Raw genomic sequence first — 19,219 nt, forward strand, 5'->3', positions numbered from 1 at the left:
GTGTTGCATTGATTAATTCTGGGACTCTGGGAAGGCCCTATTGTATCGGGATTCTTAGCATGCCTCCGGAGTGTGGGAGGAGGTGAGCTAGCCTCGCCTGTCATTTCCCATGTTTGCACATTCCATCTTCTGGGCAGGATCTGGCTTCCATGGTTCTACCTGCTTGGGCAGCAGCTTCCATGTTTTCTGCCTGTTTGGGCAGTAGTTTTAGTGCTTGAAGAACATTCAGAGAAGGGGTTTATGGTGTATAAGCCTTCTAATATTGTGGGGGCAGATCTGACCACTAACAAATGTATGTCTGGCTTTGGAGGCAGATGCTGGACCCAGATCACACACCCCTAGTGCTGTATCTGAAGAAGGAAGCTTTGACTCTCAAAAGCTTATACCCTGAAAATCTTGTTGGCCCCTAAGGTGCCACTGGACTCAAACACTACTGTTCTACTGTAGACCAACATAGCTACCTACCTGAAACTAATGAAAGAGAGAATAATATACTTTTACCATGTCCATATAATATATTCTCATAACTTGAAGAACACGGAAGATCCTAAAAGAAACCATGCATAGATTCTGTTTCCAAAAAGGCAGCAATCTTGAATGTTGGTAAGATTTGAAACTAATGTGTAATAATGCTCAGCCTCAGAAATCATTCTCTGTGTCAGCAATCTGCCAAGAAAACGAAAAGAGGCTACAGGCATTTTTCTATTAATATTGCCACTTGCCTAGACTTAACAAACTCACCCTTCCTTTATGCTTCATTCTGCCATATGACTGGATGGATAAGTGCTGTCTCACGACCTGATATGAATGAGGCATCTCCGAAGGTAGCCAGGGAGTGGTCTCTATGCTATCTTTTTTCATTCTAGGCTATGGCTAGGAATTTCAGAGACTGGGTTATGCCATTCTGTCCATTACAAATGTGTTTATTGTAGTATTGTAGTATTTTCTGGCAGCTATACCGGCTTTTTACTATCACAACATGCAGTGTTGTGACAAGAGGAGAATTGTACAAGGGGCAGTAAGGAAAACTGTAGGAAAGAAGGACCTTTGGATGGTGCCATTAAAAGAAACGTTACAGGGAAAAAGTATGCAAGGCATACTTCTTCTCTGTACACACCTTGTACATGCACTCTGTCGTCTGTTCATATGCACCTTCTGTATGCACCTTCTACTTGTATGTCTGTGGGAAGACTCAGAAAAACTTGGAAGTTCTCAAGGGAGAGAGGGCACCTATTCAGCAATAAAATGGTACTTTAAAATACAGATTTTGTTCAGAGTGGATAACACAAATAAATGTATTTTGTCCACAGGGCTTCAAACTTGATTTTGCTTTAAATTGCGAATTTGTTCCTGTTGAATTCAGTGACATCCGACAAGTGAAAACTAGTTTTAAAAAACTTATGAGTGCTTGTGTTCCTAGCAATATTCCTGCAGATTCTGAAATAACATTCCTTAAAGCGCTTGGAGAATCAGAATGGTTCCCACAGGTAAAATGGGGGAATTATAAATATCTGTTAGTGTGACAACTGATGACAAAACAAAGGGCTGTTTTTGCCCAGCAAAATTTTTCCATTTGTTCCATAGTTGTTTTAAATGTTCTGTGTTCTTATACAAACAGAACCCTTTCAGTGCAGTCTTGACCATCAGGCATGTGCTGCCCCCTCTAATATAAAATCAATCATGAAAGTGCAGTATTTGGCTATAATGATTTGTACCTCTGACAGTTTACAGCAACTGCTCCTTTATTAAAACCAGTTTAAATTTACAATATTTTATAATTAAAGATGACCTGTGGCTGCGTATATTATTGTAACTGGGTATTTTTGTTAAATCTCTAACCACCATAATATATGTAGTTCAGTACTTTGGCACCAGTCCCGTTAAAATGAAATATAGCTTGTCTGGTGGTGTTCTTTGAAGATTGTTTCAGTGTTCTGTCTCCTGTATGTAAATATTTTAATCAGTTGCCTGCAGTGGCAGTATCACTAGATTATACCATCATATACTATCAAAGTGTACTTTAATAGGCTGTTATAGAGAGAATCACAGTGTGTCCATCCTTATCACTGTATTCATAGTATCATATCTATTGGACTTGAACAGGTTAAGGATGCATTATACAAATAGCGAGGAAAACACCACTTAATATGGGTGTGCCTTCGGATACTCTCAAGTCAAAATTAAATTTGTAACTAGCTGTTTGGGGAGAATTCGGGAATATCTGAAGTGACCCAAAACACTTCCAAAATTCCTGGGGGTAGCAAAAATGTATCTCTCAGAATATCTGGAGTGTTTTGGGTTTCCAGAAGGGCAAAGGCAGGGACAGAGGATGTGCCCTTGCAAACTCCTGTTTGGTGGTCCACATGCCCTTTACATTTTAAAGGGCTGTTATTTCTATGGGAAGACCTGGCCTCCAAACTCTGGCCAGACAGCTTTAAATATGGAGAGAATGCCCAATCTCTTTACATTAAAACAAACTTTTTGTTGATATCTAGTGCGATGTGGTTCTTTGTGCATTGGAATAGTTTGATTCTCTTAATCATTTTATCAGGGTTATCTTTCATTTTGGTAACAAGTGGCCTTTTCTGTTTTTTACAGCTTCATAGGATAATGCAGTTGGGTGTGGTTATATCAGAGCTGCTTGAGAATGGTTCTTCAGTTTTGGTTTGTCTGGAAGATGGCTGGGATATCACCGCACAGGTGGGTTATTATTATGGACTTGAGTGTAGTAATGGCCACCAAAGAGAAACATTGTCTTTTGATTAATTGGTTATACTTCAAGCACATTTTGGAACTCCAAAAGCAGTCTTTCTGTAGCAGAATAATGCAGCTGCCCGACCTGTTCTTGTTTTTAAATGACCTATAGTAACCTTCTGATGACCCTGCACTGTTCAAACTAAGTGGTAACCAAGTGGTGAAAGAGGGAGAAGGGCCCCCTTTGACCCCTGAAAAAGCTATGCCGGGGATCAGGGAACCAGTGTGTACAAATGCCAAGTAGGATGGAGCTGCAATGAAGAAGGGAAATGGATAACTCCTCCCTCTTTCTCTACTAGCAGAAAAGCTAGTAGGATCAAACATGTTGAATTTGTGCTTGCTCTCCAACTAGTAAATCCATGGTGACCTGCTGATATATGAGGCGTACTGAACTGTCTGAAATACATTGTATCTAATCTTAACATATGAGCTTCATTTTATGGCCTAGGTGGTGTCTCTCGTGCAGTTACTCAGCGATCCATTCTATCGAACACTTGAAGGTTTCAGAATGCTAGTGGAAAAAGAATGGCTATCCTTTGGTCACAAGTTCAGCCAGCGTAGTAATTTGACCCTGAATTGTCAGGGGAGTGGATTTGCACCGGTTTTTTTGCAGTTCTTAGACTCTGTGCACCAAGTAAGTATGAGAAAAAGGTATCTGTAATGTTATATTGATGCAAAATTGTCAGTTTTCCCTTTGCAGTGGGCAGAAGTTGAAGAAACTGAAATATATTTTATGTTCCTAGAATATATGAACTCTTAATAGGGTAAAAATTAGAAGAAACTGTTTTTGTTTTTTTAATTTCTCTATACTCTAGTGAAAATCAGAGGCATCTTTTTCTCTTCCCTAAAGTAGCCTGTATATGTAAGATGTAAGAAAGAGATGTTAGAACAGCTAAGCATGTAAGAACTTTGTAAGCATTCAGACTTCTTTGAAGTTAGGCTGTCTTCTAAGTCAAGATAAACAAAAAATGAAAATGCTGGCTTATCCAGCCCTTTAGTATGGTTCCAGTAGCAGGGAGGCAAATCCCACAGAGCATTTTGAAAATAAGGTGTGATAAAGATATCAGTTCCTTTTTGATTGCACCCCACAGTGGATACTCAGAGCCGTGCTGTTTCCACACAAATGTTGCTCTCCCTCAAACTTTAAGTCTTATGGTCAACTTCAGGATTGCACTATTATAACTGATCTTTGAATGGCAAAGATCAAAGAGGAGAACCAGGAAATTACAGGCCAGTTAACCTAACATCTCTCCCAGGCAAATTAGTAGAAACTGTAATCAAATGGAACTATGGGGCACAAGGAAGTACAAAGCATGTTGAGAGAAAATCAGCATGGTTTCTGCAAAGGGAAATCCTGCTTCACCAATTGGAACTCTTTGAGAAAGTGAACAAGCATGTTGTTAATAGGTAGACATTATATACTATTATATACATGTAGTAAGAGGACAGGCCTGTTTATGGATTAACAACTAATTAAACAATAGGCAACAGGGAGAAGGAATAGACAGTTCTTTCTGTGGAGGGAAGTAAGCAGTGTGGTCCCACAAGGATCAGTAATGGGGCCAGTGCTATTTAATTTGTTCATAAATGATCTGGAACTGGGGGTGAGCAGTGTAGTGGCCAGGTTTGCAGATGATACAAAACTCTTCAGGATGGTGAAAACCGAAACCAACTGTGAAGTGCTCTAGGAGGATTTCCACAAATTGGGTGAGTGGGCAACAATATGGCAAATGAAGTTCTGCATAGGCAAGTGTAAGAAGATACACATTGGAACAAAAAAAAATCCCTCTTCAAGTATATGCTAATAGGGTCTGCATCTGCTGAGGCTGAACAGGAAAAAGACCTTGGGGACTAACGCAGTGAAAACAGCAAAGGGATTATTAGAAAAAGGATTGAAAATAAAACAGCTAATATTATAATGCATTTGTATTTATGGTGCAGCCTCATCTGGAATACTGTGTGCAGTTCTGGTCACCATATCTCAAAAAGGACATTGTAGACTTGGAAAAAGTACAAAAAAAGTGAGCAACCCCAATAATTACATGTTTGCAGTACCTGTCCTATGAGGAAAGGCTGAAGAGTCTTCAGCTTTTCAGTTTATAAAAGGGTGGTTTAAACAGGTGATTAAGATTTGGAGTTCACTACCAGAGAATGTAACGATGGCCACAGGCATAGAACCAAACTGCAATTGACGGCAGCCACGGGTCCATCCTGTGTCCACTGATGCCATTTTAGAAGCATTTGTAGTTCCTTTAAAATTTAACCAAGCTAAGAGGCTTCTTAAAGGGAAGCGTCCAAATAAGAGTACCAACGCAAAAGCTCTCTCTTACAAAAGTTAATACAATGTATTCAAATAAGAGTAACAACGCAAAAGCTCTCTTTCTTACAAAAGTTAATACAATGTATTCAAATAGTTCCAAATAGTTAAATTTTCAAATACACTTATTACAATGCATCTGCATGTGAACATCTAGAATGTAACGTTTTTTAAACTTCTTACACATACTTTTCCATGAAAATAATCAGTCCAGTGATACATAAATAGAACTCTCTTTTAGTCCATGTAAGTTTTCAAATGCTTCAAAAGTATTCTGATGAGCTTCAAATAACCATAACGGTGATGATAAATCAAAATCTGAGCTCCATATCAGTTTCCATCTGCTCCAAGCAAAATGGAATATTTCACGGTGTCATCTTTCAGCTCTCTTTCAGCCCGACAAACTGCTAGCTTAAAAATTTGTTTTGCACACTCATATAAGCACTAGTTTTCTCAAGGGCAAAGAGCTACAAAAACAATGATGCAACACATGTAATTCCACATATGATTATACATAATATTCAATGAAGTTACTTGTTTTTATTGTACTCACAAAAATTGATGGTGTTGACCCAATTAACCACTGGATCTGCTGCTTCCTGATTGGATAATACCAAAAAAATGTCATCAATAAAGCGGCCATACTAGACCACCAGACGGCAGTAGGGGTTCACTTGATCACTGAGGATGTGTAGTGTCTCCATTCTTTGCATGTACAAGTTGGCTACAGTGGGTACCGCTGGGCATCCCATAGCTACTCCCTGGTTAATTGGGTCAACACCATTAACCCTAACATCAAATTCACAAGTGAATATCATACTGAACAAATCAGTTTTTTGGATGTGACAGTGTACAAATACAGTGAACATCGTTTGGTAGTGCATCCCTACAGAAAGGAAACTGACTGCAACTCATTATTACACTATACCTCCCACCATCCGAGACAGCTTAAAACAAATATACCATATGGACAGTTCCTCCGTATTCGTAGGAACGCCACTTCTGAGATGGATTACAAGGAGGAAAACAGCAATCTAGTTAAAAAATGCATAGCAAGAGGATACCCCACAAGCATAGTTCAAAATGCCAAACAGAGGGCAACAAGGGTAAATAGACAGGAATTACTTACTGTGAAACAACAGAGTAAATCTCAGATTCATTGGTCAGTGAACTTTACATGTCTGTCCTCTAAAATTATGGGCATTGTGAAAGAACATTGGCATCTTATAGCACATTTGCCAGGGTGTAGTGATCCCCCTAGAATAGGTCTGAGAAAAACTGGGAGTCTAAGAGATAAATTAGTGCACTCAGACATGAGACTACAAGACACTCCCAGCGAACTCCCTAGGGGACATCATAATTGTGGTCATTGCAGTGTATGCAACATTACCATCACGGGACAAACTATCACACTCAAGCAGGACAACCAAGTGATTTCACTAAAAAACTTTTCAACATGCAGCACGCAGGGAGTGGTATATTTGATCACATGCCCATGTAATTTAACATATATAGGAAGTACAAATAGAGCAGTGAGGATAAGAATCCATGAGCATCTGTCAAAGATCTGTAGACAGGTAAAGGAGGCACCTCTTACTTCTTATTTTGTACTTCATAAACATACTGAGAAGGATTTAAAATTTACGGTCCTGGAAGTGGTGCGAGATAGGGAGGGGAGAATACCATGCAGACAATTGTTGAGACAGGAGATGTGGTGGATTTTTATACTGAAGTCATTGGAACCGGGGGGTCTCAATCAGGAGTGGGACTTGGCATGTTTCATTTAAGCTTTACAGGTCCTTATAACTGGTCAGGCAAAGTGTGGAGCTTCAGAAAAATGGACAGGATTGTGTAAATGAGTATGGTCCCTTTAAATGGGAAGGTAAACTGCCAACTGACACCTCCATTTTGCAACAAACACTACCATCGAGAAGTGGATGTAACATGTCCAGTTGAAATGAGCTGATGGATTTTTGTGAGTACAATAAAAACAAGTAACTTCATTGAATATTATGTATAATCATATGTGGAATTACATGTGTTGCATTATTGTTTTTGTAGCTCTTTGCCCTTGAGAAAGCTAGCGCGTATGTGTATGTGCGAAACAAATTTTTAAGCTAGCAGTTTGTTGGGCTGAAAGAGAGCTGAAAGATGACACCGGCTGATTCCACACACGTTGGATAATGCACTTTATCAATCGTTTGAGGTGGATTTTTTGTTCTGCACATGAAAAAATCCGTTCCAAATTATCTATAAAGAGGATTGGAAGTGCATTATCCAATGTGTGCGGAATCACTCACTACAAAATATTCCATTTTGCTTGGAGCAGATGGAAATTGATATGGACCTCAGATTTTGATTGATCATCACCGTTATGGTTATTTGAAGCTCATCAGAATACTTTTGAAGCGTTTGAAAACTTACATGGACTAAAAGAGTTCTATTTATGTATCACCGGACTGATTGATTATTTTCATGGGAAAGTGTGTGTAAGAAGTTTGTAAAAAACGTTATATTTTAGATGTTCACATGCAGATGCTCTGTAATAAGTGTATTTGATAATTTAACTATTTGGAACTATTTGGAACTTTTTGAATACATTGTATTAACTTTTGTAAGAGAGAGAGCTTTTGCGTTGTTCCTTTAAAATTGTCAAAAGGCCTTGATCCATAGCAGTCCCATAGCATGGTACAGCAGTCCCAAGAGCTCTCCCCCCACACACACACACACTTTTTCAAGTGCCAAAACAGCCCCCCTTGCCATTTTGGCACCTGAAAAGGTGCAGGGGGTGGGGAAACAAGAGCTCCAGGGGCTGCTGCAACATACATAAGCTCCAGATCAGAGCTGTACAGCAATTTTTTTAAAACAGTGATTTTTAAAAAGGTGTTGGTAGACTCGAGATGGACCTGTGGCTGCTGTCACTTGTAGTTTGGCCCATAGACATCTTTAAAAAGGGATTAGACAGATTCGTGTAGGATAGATCTACCAGTGGCTTCTAACCATGGTGACTAAAGCGAACCTCCACATTCAGAGGCAGTAAACTTCTGAATACCTGTGCAAGGAAGTAACTTCAGGAGAAGGACTCAACTTCTATGCCCTGTTGTTGGCCCTCCATAATAACTGATTGGCCATTGAGACAGGATGCTGGACTAGATGGATCACTGGTCTGATCCAGCAGGGCTCTTCTTCTGTTCTTATGTTCAGTTGGTACAGAACACTGCAGCTCAGTTGCTGTCAGGAGCTAGATGAAGCATGTCTACCATATCCATTCTGCAGTCACTGGTTACTGATCAGTTACTTGGTTCAATTCAAGGTTCTGGTCATCACCCACAAAACCCATAATGGCCTTGGACCTATATACCTGCAGGACAACCTATTTTATTATGCTCTGTTAGCAGTCAGATTTGCCCTCACAATATTAAGAAGGCTATGCCATAAGCCCCTTCTCTGAATGTGTTTTAAAAACAAAGTACTGCCCAAGCAGGCAGAAATATGGAAGCCAGATCCCAGCCAGAAGATAGAACGTGCTAACATGTAAGATGTCAGGTGAGGCCAGTTCTCAGCCCCCACACCACGGAGTTGTGCATAGATCCTAAGAAATATGGTCCTCTCCAAGTTCCTGAATTAATCACTACTGATTTTCCCTGATCCACTCTCCTATTCTCAGGTGACTCAGGGCTCTGATAGCCTTACCCACCCATACTTTGTGGGTCATCAATGGTTGTTGATAACTTTAGTTCTGCTTGGGAAGACCTTATCAAACCTTCCCAGTTCATTGTCTCACCCTGGAGACAGTTCAAAAGTTTGTCTCGCCCCAGAGACAGCTGCCCAGTCCTTCGTACCACCCTGGGAACAATCATTAAGTCTTTGTTTTGGGGCAGAAGATTCAAACTTTCCCCTGAATATATTCTGCAGTATAATTGGACTACCCCTCCACCATAGCAGCGTGCATGCTCTCAGATTCAGCATTCACCCTTGAATCTCCATTTGAGCTCTTCTGCATTGACGTGCTGGTTGCTCAACACTCTCTCAGACTTCTTCTTCTGGATGGTAACTATCAACCAGTCCCTCAAATTCTATTCAGTTTTCACCACTGCTTTCTAGTTAGCTCTGAGTGTGTGCTGTGTGTTGCATGTGTTTTTGCATGTTGCCAATCTTTGTTATTTTCAATTTAAAAAACACTTTTTGATGGAAACGTGCCTGGTCATTGAAAGAGTTTGCTAGCTGGAACAGCTTCTCCTTGCATACTAATTCCCCCAAGGGAAGGATGCCTCCTCACTGGGTAACAACTCCACTATGTGAGCTTTGCTCATCTGAGCCAAGCCTTCTGAGAATGTCACCCTACAAATGGGTAAGATCAGCAACAGCCTGTACACACACATTCTCTGTTGTAGCTCTCACCTTGTGGAGATCAAGAAGGCCAAGTTACTTCTTTCATTTTGCAGAATGTGCAAAACAGTGATGTTCAGGAGTGCATTTTTATAAAGGGGTTAGAACCGCAGTATAATGAAACAGTTCGGGAGGATGCTTTTATAAAGGAACAGGATTGTAGTATATTGCAGCTTTTATTGTATGTATCACCTTGGTTTTATTATATTGTCATCTACTTTTGTAATCTGATTTTTGCATTGTGGTACTCATTGCCTCAGACAGTGCTTATTTGTTTTTTTGTTTGCTTGTTTGCATAGTTTTCTAATTCTGTAATCCTAGTTCTGTTGCATTGTTTATTGAATGTATTATACTGTTTGATTGAATTGTTTTTAATATTTTCTAATCTGCCTTCAATCTTGGCAAGAAATTTGGGCTATAAATGAAGTAAACAAATGAATGAATATAATCTAATCAAGAGAAATAAATTGAAGTTTCAAAATACCATTGCTGAGATGGGTAGAACAAGAAAGCTGCTGGGGAAAATATGTGTCTTTGTTTCAACTAGAAATAACATATGAAGCAGCAATTCTTAAATTAGAACTGCATCATCTTTTAAAAAGCCATTGTTTGTGCCAATATATCCAGGTGTCAGTTGAATTATTAAAGTGATCATTCTTTCACAACAGCAGCATCTGGTAAATCTTCTAATTATTTCTAGGAAGGCAGAGTTGGGGGGATGTGATGATATCATACAAGAAAGTTCCCCTCCCTTGGTGCATCAGTTTATGTCTGTTCAGTATGTTGGTTAATTTTATGGGAAGAATACTGTAGTTTGCATAAAATGCTTATCAATGTATCAACGACTTCTGCTGTGTAGATTCGGTACAGAGATTGGGTACAATCCAGAGAATATTAAGCATGTTTAAACACAGTTGAAATCAGTGACATAAAAGCACAACTCACTGATTTTAATAGGAACTTACTGGACCTACTTCTATTATATATGTTGTTCAAGACTACAAGAATAAGTTCTTAAAGGGGAAATGTGGAACATTGTATTGTTTTCAGCACATTTTTAATTTTGGGGCCTCTGTCTCAGTTGTCACCTGCTTAATTGCTGCAGGCAGTACCCAGATCAGGGCCTCCAAGGATAATCTTGAATGGTTGATAGCTTCATATGGGAGCACAGATTCCTAGACCCAAGCAATTTAAAGATTCAAACCAATACAAAGGTTACCTGGATCTGCAAAGTAACGGCTAGATCTAGGAGTATCCCTAAGCTATGAACTTGAGCCATAAGGAGGAGTACAGCCCCACAGTTAGATTGATCACCTCTCTGAACAGTTGAACCATCCTCCAATTGCACTTCCTCTTTGTCTGGATGAACTTCAGTTTATTCATCATTCATAAACCTATAACAGATTCTAGCCACCCGTCCAGGACTTTTGAAACCACCCTAGCACCATCGAGGTCATTTGTAAAAGACAATTAGAGTTGGGTATCATCAGCAGCTCGATGGCACCTCAGCTCAAATGATCTCATACTGCAGTGTCAAGGTAGATGTCAAACAGAATGGAACTTTGTGGGACCCCATAGGACTAATATCAGGAGCTTAACCAAAGTCTTCAGCAACATCTTCTGAAATCAATCCAGTAAGTAGTAGAACTACTAGAGTTCAGTTCTTCTATCTGCTCTACCATCCCAAACAAGCACTCCAGAAGATGAAAGAGAACCAGTGGAGTTGCCCTCCCAGTGTTCCTCTCCTGTCCCAGGTAGCCTGCCAGACAACCAGGTAGGTTATGGTCCCAAACCCGGGGCAAAAGCTGAATGACATTAGTCCAGATAATTAATATTCAGAAGTGTCTAGAGCTGGGCTGTCACCATATGCTCAAATATTTTGATCAAAACTATAGTAGCAGCCTGCAAATGGAAATAACCTGATCCTTGAAGACACAGTTTCTCTCCCCTCCTCTTCCTCACTTCTTAAGCTTTCGAAGAGAAGAACTCTAGGCTTCCCTGCTACTTGGCCTGTTGTTGGTTTGCTCTAAATACTACCAAGCAAATAGGCAGTACATTGTGTGTTGCTGGCCAGCACAACTCTTTTATAAAATGTAAATCTCACTTACTTAATCTGTGTACTACAGAGATTTCTATGGGGCTCTTTTTTGAATCAGAGGCAAAATAGGGAGATATGTATAGATTCAGCAATGCCACAAGAAGTATCTATAAAAAGTTCAGGGGAAATAGTTTAGTTTTAGTAACACATAAAACTTAGATTTTCATTATTTTCTGATCCATTTTACAGTTATCTTCTTAATTCTATATAAACTAATGACAATTTAATCTAGATGTCCAAATTTACATAATACAATGTAATAAAATAAGAAATGATATGCAACCAACTAAATTCATTTTTTCTGTGAATAATAAAGTGTGTACATGAAAAAGAATAATATTTCTATTCTGAATCATGACAAATATTTTAACGCTTTATTTTTTAACTGTTGACTATTCATGTACTTTTTGGTCATATAAAATAATTATACTGCATTGTCCTAATTGATGTTGTACAAAGTCTAGCTGGCAAAGTGTGGTGCAAAATTTTCAGCACTCTGATAAAACCAAAACTGGAACTTTGGAAAGCTTATAAAGACTGCAGATATTTTTTATAAAAAGGCCTATATTCTTTTTTTTAGCTTTTCTATCCCACTATTTAATTCTTCAGGACATCCCAGGCAGTTAATTGCTTCATAATTATATAATATGTATGTCTTCAATAAACGTAATCAGTATGCTGTAGCAACAGCTTTTCTGAATACAGTATTATTGTAAAAACAGTATTAAAACTAGCTATCGGGGAGTCACTTTAACAGTGGTTTGGATCTAACACAGCATTTCTGTGGGCTGAAGGATTTCTGCCCAATAACTTCTCTGCCTCCCCCTTGCTGCTGCAGCCCCCCCCCCATGCTGCTATAAGGACAGTAGACCCATCAGGATCAGCATTTCAGGGGAGCATTTAGCATACAGCAAGGAGGGAGAGGTGAGAAAGTCATGTACCTTGGGTGAAAAACCTTCAGCTCTAAAAAATACTGCACTGGAGTCATTACCTAACAGCACTATAACACTTAAAATAATCTAGCAGAAAAAAAAATTCTCAGAAAAGACTTTGTAGAGGGATAAGAGTCAAACATGGAGAGGTGGCCTTTTCAGTAGTGGCTCCTAATCTCTGGAATTCTCACACCACAGTGCTCACCCGTCTTTTTCACCCAAATCTTTTAGAACTCTCGTTTCTTGGAGGTTTTAACTGCCCAATTTTTATGCCTCCCTTGTTTTTTAAGGGCAAAAGTTTGTTGTGCTGCTTTTAGGGTGTTTTAACAATATTACCGTACTTTTACAGCGCAGTCCTGAGTACTGCAGCAGCAGCCGCACACGGGCATAACTGCAGCGCTGCTCATTCACACCCTAAGGACTTTGGCAAGAGACTTTGGCAGCCAACACATTAACTGCACCATTTTTTGCCACTCATGCGTCTGTCATGGGCATCTTAGGAAGCCGACTAACTCATGCCCCTTAACTGGGCCCACTCTTCTGGCTGCTGGTGCAGGGACTTATGGTGTGGTTATGCCAGTGCTCAGCTACTGCTGCCGGGTGGCAGCAGAGGGCCACAGTGGAGCGGCACCGCACCACTGTGCTGGCAGAGGGAGGGTTATTCCAGGATATGCCAGTGTAACCCGTAGTCGGCTCCCTGAGCGCTTTTGCTCCCCCTCCCAGGATTACGCTGTTAATCTTCTTGCTGTTACCTTTTTAATCCTGTGAACGTTGTATTAGTATTTATTCTGTTTAATGTTTTATAGTTGTTTATTATGTTGCGAGTCTCCTTGAAAATCCAGAATATAAATATTTAAAGTAAATATATAGCAATATGTGGTTCTATTTGCCTTGTAAAACTTACATTTTAACTGTTCTTCCTATCCTCTTTATTTCTTTCAGATTCACAATCAGTATCCAACAGAGTTCGAGTTCAATCAGTATTACCTGAAGTTCTTAGCATTTCACTATGTTTCAAATCGATTTAAAACATTCCTTTTGGACTCAGACTATGAAAGACTAGAACATGGTATGTGGTTGGTTAATGCTGATTTATTTATTTTTATTTATTTGTTTGTTATTTTAAAGTATTAACTATTATTAACACTGGATTTGCACAAATATTACTTATGAACAGTTACAATGCAAAGAGGAGTAAAACATGTAAGTAATTATTTTCTTCTTTAGTCTATATTGCTTATTATTATATAATAAAAAATCATTTATACTGCTGGCTTTTTTGGAGGGACTGTTTTAAATTCAAGATCATCTACTTTTATGTATAATCTGTTTTTGAAAGGAGTAGGCTTTCCCTACTCCTGGCAGCCTCCATGTGCTCACTTTTCTCTACATCCAGCTATGTAGCGTCATACCCAGTGTGTATAGTGGGAAAATCTAGGAGGGAGAAACCCCCTGGACTGTTGCAACCCTTAGAAACCCCTCCTAGACTGTGGGCTGTGATTTCAATGGACTTTATCACAGATCTTCCCCCCTCGAAAGGATATACAGTCATTTTAGTAGTGGTGGATTTGTTTTCAAAACAGGCTCATTTTATTCCATGTACTACAATCCCTACAGCAAAGAAACTTGCCAGCCTGTTCATAAAACGTGCTTAAACTGCACTCCTTTCCTAATAAGGTAGTATCTGACAGAGGTCTACAATTCGTTGCCAACTTCTGGCGGGAGCTTCTTAAAATTGCTGGAATTGAACAAGGACTTAGCTCCGCTATCATCCTGAGAGCGACGGGCAATTAGAATGCACAAATTAACTGCTGGAACAGTTTTCAAGATGCTACATTAACTATCAGCAGGATGATTGGATTGATTTTCTTGATTTTGCTGAATATGCGTATAACAACTCAATACACAGCACTACAGGAGCTATTCCTTTTAAAATAGTACATGGATATGAAGGAAATGCCTTGCCTTTTGTTACAACCGCTGGATCCCAACAGCCAGGAGATCCCAACAGCCAGGAGAATGGTGGACTAATTTAACTTCCCAATGGGGAATCATACAAAAGACTTTGGACAAAGCATAAGAGGACTATAAGAAATCTGCTGACAGAAAACACTCTGAACTAGGAGTGTGCAAAGGCACTCTGTTTCGTGTTTCTTGTTTCGGGTTTACCCGAAACAAGAATCTGTTTCAGAAACAGCAAAACCCGAAACGGCTAGCCGTTTCGGGTTTAGCGTTTCGGGTTTGTTTCGGGTTGCTTCGGGTTTCTTTCGGGTTTTTTCAATAGGAAAATGCCTCCGTCTTCCCAGATGCCTGGGGGAGGCATTTTCCCACCGAATCAAGCCAAAATTGGTGGGGACCTTCCTCTAACTCCTCTCTAACAACCCCCCAAGTTTCGGACCGATTGGACTTTGGGGGGCCATGTTATGGCCCCCCAAACCAGGTCCCCCTATCCTCGCATAAGAAAGGGAAGGGTGAGCATATTGTTAGCTTGCTGCTGCTCATCTTCTTCTTCATTATTTCCTATGGGGGAAAAATGAAGAGGCAGGCTTCCTTTGCCAGGGGTGGCATTTTGCATGCAAAATGCCCCCCAACCCTCTGGGGCCCTTCTCCCACCCTTCCTCCCACCCCTCACCAAGGCTCAGCCTGCTCCCACTTGGGGGGGGCATTTCATGGCCTCCCCAAGTAGGTGCTCTCAGCCCCCAAAGTCCACCCCTTACAGCCCCACACAAACCCAATTCCCCCCCAGCTGCCACACACAGACCCAAATCCCCACATTAGCCCCTCACAGAAGACCCAAATCCACCCCCAGCAGCCCCACACCCATAACCCCAGGAACAGGCTGGCAAAGGCCAGCCCTCTCCCTTTGTTCCCTATGCTGGGAACTTCTAAACTCTCTTTCCCTGGGCAATTCTGCACAGCCCAGGGGTGCCACAATGGTGGGCACACTTCTGAGTGCCAGCTGGTCCCTGTGAAAGAGCACCTGAACCACAGACACCCTCCCTCAAATTCCCCCACCACCTACAGAGATGGCTGGCCGGCCAGCCCCATTGTTCCCTATGATGGGAACCAACTGCACATCAAAGAATAAAACACGAACAACATAAAATAAAGTTTTTAAAAAATTTTCTCCCTTTCAAAGTACAAGTAGGCAAAGCATTATGATACATTACACCAGCAGTCCCCCACACAGAAAAATAACACAACTCACTTCACATCAGAGAATCACAAAAGCACAATTCCTGTCAAAAACACTTTATTTCTTGGGGAAATAAAGCTGGGGGGGAATTGGGTTTGTGTGGGGCTGTAAGGGGTGGACTTTGGGGGCTGAGAGCTCCTACTTGGGGAGGCCATGAAATGCCCCCCCAAATGGGAGCAGGCTGTGCCTTGGTGGGGGGTGGGAGGAAAGGTGGGAGAAGGGCCCCTGAGGGCTGGGGGGCATTTTGCATGCAAAATGCCACCCCTGGCAAGACAAGCCTCCCCCAGCTGTAAGTAGTAGAGAAAAAAGCACCTACTTGGGGAGGCCATGAAATGCCCCCCCCAAGTGGGAGCAGGCTGAGCCTTGGTGGGGGTGGGAGGAAGGGTGGGATAAGGGCCCCTGAGGGCTGGGGGGCATTTTGCATGCAAAATGCCACCCCTGGCAAGACAAGCCTCCCCCAGGTGGAATTGGTGTAGAAAAGAGCACCTACTTGGGGAGGCCATGAAATGCCCCCCCAAGTGGGAGCAGGCTGAGCCTTGGTGGGGGGTGGGAGGAAGGGTGGGAGAAGGGCCCCAGAGGGTTGGGGGGCATTTTGCATGCAAAATGCCACCCCTGGCAAAGGAAGCCTGCCTCTTCATTTTTCCCCCATAGGAAATAATGAAGAAGAAGATGAGCAGCAGCAAGCTAACAATATGCTCACCCTTCCCTTTCTTATGCGAGGATAGGGGGACCTGGTTTGGGGGGCCATAACATGGCCCCCCAAAGTCCAATTGGTCCAAAACTTGGGGGGTTGTTAGAGAGGAGTTAGAGGAAGGTCCCCACCAATTTTGGCTTGATTCGGTGGGAAAATGCCTCCCCCAGGTGTCTGGGAAGACGGAGGCATTTTCCCATTGAAAAACCCAAAACAACCCGAAACAACCCGAAACGTTTCGGGTTATTTTGTTTCGGATAACCCGAAACGTTTCGGGTTTCCCAAAACGTTTCGGATAACCCGAAACAACCCGAAACAAGTTTGTTTCGGGTTTCTTTTGGGTTTCAGAAACCCGAATTGCACACCCCTACTCTGAACAATGGAAATTGCAACCATCAAGAATTGATATGATCTGGGCCTCAAAAGACTTAGCGCTTTGGACTAAGGACGTGGAAATAATGCCTATGGTAGGCTCAGATCATAATCCAATTATGTGGAAGTTGGGGGAAAGGAGTAAAAGGAGAGGATGGAGAATAAATGAGGATTTGCTGCAAGAGGGAGAAAATATGGAGATGTTGAGAGGAGAAACAAAGTTTTTCATACAATATAACATGAATAGAGAAGTACCAACCAACAAGGTATGGGACACCTACAAGGCAGTAATTAGGAGCATATTAATGGACTTAAATGGAAGAGCCAGGGAAAAAAAAGAGGAGAAGAGACAGGAGATCACGGAGAAAATAAAAGCCAAAGAAATACAGTTAAAGAAAAGACCAGGGAAAAAGAAAATCTACCAGGACATTAAAATTCTTCAAGAACAGCTGACAGCAATGAATAATAAAGAATTTGAATGGAATCTTAAGAGAATGAATCAAAAGGCGTTCAAAGGCGCAAATAAACCTGGGAAATATTTGGCATGGCAATTGAAGAAGAGAAAGGAGAAGAAAATAATAAATAAAATCTGTGAGGACAATAAAGTGTACCTGGAACAGACAGCTATTAGCAGAGCCTTTTATAAATTTTATGCCAAATTGTATAATAAAAAAGAGGTGAATAAAGACTCAATAGCGACATATTTGGAGAAAATGAAGCTCCCAGTAATTTCGGAAGCTTGGAGAGACAAATTGAACAATGAAGTAACGGAGGAAGAAATAAGAAAGGCAATACAGTCAACAAACTTGGGAAAGGCGCCAGGACCGGATGGACTTACAGCCAAATTTTACAAGGTAATGGCTAATGAACTGGCACCATTCCTAAAAGATGTGATTAATGGTGTTTTAAAGGATCAGCAGATCCCAGACACTTGGAGTGAAGCCAATATATCACTGATCCCCAAAGAGGGGCAAGATTTGACTAACGTGAAAAATTATAGACCTATATCGTTACTTAATAATGATTACAAAATTTTTGCGAAGATACTGGCGGAAAGAGTGAAGGGATGGCTTTCTGAAGTTATTGAGGAGGAGCAAGCTGGTTTTTTGCCAAACAGACAAATCAAAGACAATTTAAAGACAGTTATAAATGCTATTGAATACTATGACAAACGTTGTGACAAGGAGGTTGGTTTCTTCTTTGTGGATGCTGAAAAAGCGTTTGACAATTTGAACTGGGACTTTATGTTTGCCACCATGGAAAAGCTACAAATGGGAGAAAGATTCATAAGAGCAGTAAAGGAAATTTACAGAGACCAGAGTGCAGCAATTGTGGTGAATGACGAGGTGACCAAGAAATTGACTATAGGTAAAGGAACAAGACAAGGTTGCCCGCTCTCTCCACTGTTGTTTATTTTGGTTTTGGAAATACTGATGATACAGATACGAGAAGACAATGCAATCCGTGGAATAAAAATAAAGGACTCTTCCTATAAGGCATTTGCGGATGATATAATGCTAATTGTGGAAGATCCAATGGAGAATATGCCAAAAGTAATAGAGAAGATTAAGGAGTTTGGAGATTTGGCAGGATTTTATGTAAACAAAAAGAAGTCAAAGATACTATGTAAAAATATGACTAAACAAAAACAACAACTATTAATGGAAATAACAGACTGCAAAGTAACAAGTAAGGTGAAATATCTGGGAATTGAACTGACTGCAAAGAATATAGATTTATTTAAAAACAACTATGAGAAACTGTGGACTCAGATAGAGCAAGACTTGATTAAATGGAACAGACTGAACTTGTCATGGTTGGGAAGAATTGCAGTAATTAAGATGAATGTGCTGCCAAGAGTGATGTTTCTGTTACAGACAATACCAATTATCCGAGACTCTAAGCAGTTTGAAAAATGGCAGAGGAAAATAGCAGATTTTGTTTGGGCAGGCAAAAAGCCTCGAGTGAAAATGAAAGTGTTACAAGATGCAAAAGAAAGAGGCGGAATGCAACTGCCCAACCTAAGACTTTATTATGACGCAATTTGTTTAGTGTGGTTGAAAGATTGGATGACGCTGAAAAACCGGAAATTACTGGCCTTAGAAGGATATAAAAAAATATTCGGATGGCATGCATACTTATGGTATGATAAAGTAAAAGCGGACTCTATGTTCTTACATCATTATATTCGGAGAAGCCTATTCACAACTTGGAAGAAGTACAGAAATTACCTACAAGATGGAATCCCCTCATGGGTGGTTCCATATGAAGTAATAGATCCGAGAACTGTCGATAATGAACAACAGTGTTTAACATACAAGGAGATAACCCGAATGGAATTTTCTAAACCCAAAATAAAGACGCAGGACGAGTTGTCTCCAAGTTACAATTGGTTTCAGTATAGACAGATCAGAGATCTTTATAATTTGGACTGTGTGAAGGGAGGGATAAGAATGGAGAATTCGGAATT

At 40.6% G+C, this 19,219-nt stretch overlaps 1 protein-coding gene across 1 annotated transcript in view; it reads left to right on the forward strand.

Annotated features, from left to right (window-relative positions):
* SBF2 (SET binding factor 2) overlaps window positions 1-19,219 on the forward strand; it is a 611,100-nt gene that overhangs the window by 554,486 nt on the left and 37,395 nt on the right. The window contains exons 30-33 of the mRNA XM_054970260.1: window positions 1,311-1,487; window positions 2,599-2,700; window positions 3,203-3,388; window positions 13,433-13,559. Coding sequence (XP_054826235.1) covers window positions 1,311-1,487; window positions 2,599-2,700; window positions 3,203-3,388; window positions 13,433-13,559 — 592 coding nt within the window. The remainder of the gene's footprint in view (window positions 1-1,310; window positions 1,488-2,598; window positions 2,701-3,202; window positions 3,389-13,432; window positions 13,560-19,219) is intronic.

Source organism: Eublepharis macularius, chromosome 2, assembly GCF_028583425.1.
Source record: "Eublepharis macularius isolate TG4126 chromosome 2, MPM_Emac_v1.0, whole genome shotgun sequence".
Lineage (NCBI taxonomy): Eukaryota > Metazoa > Chordata > Lepidosauria > Squamata > Eublepharidae > Eublepharis > Eublepharis macularius.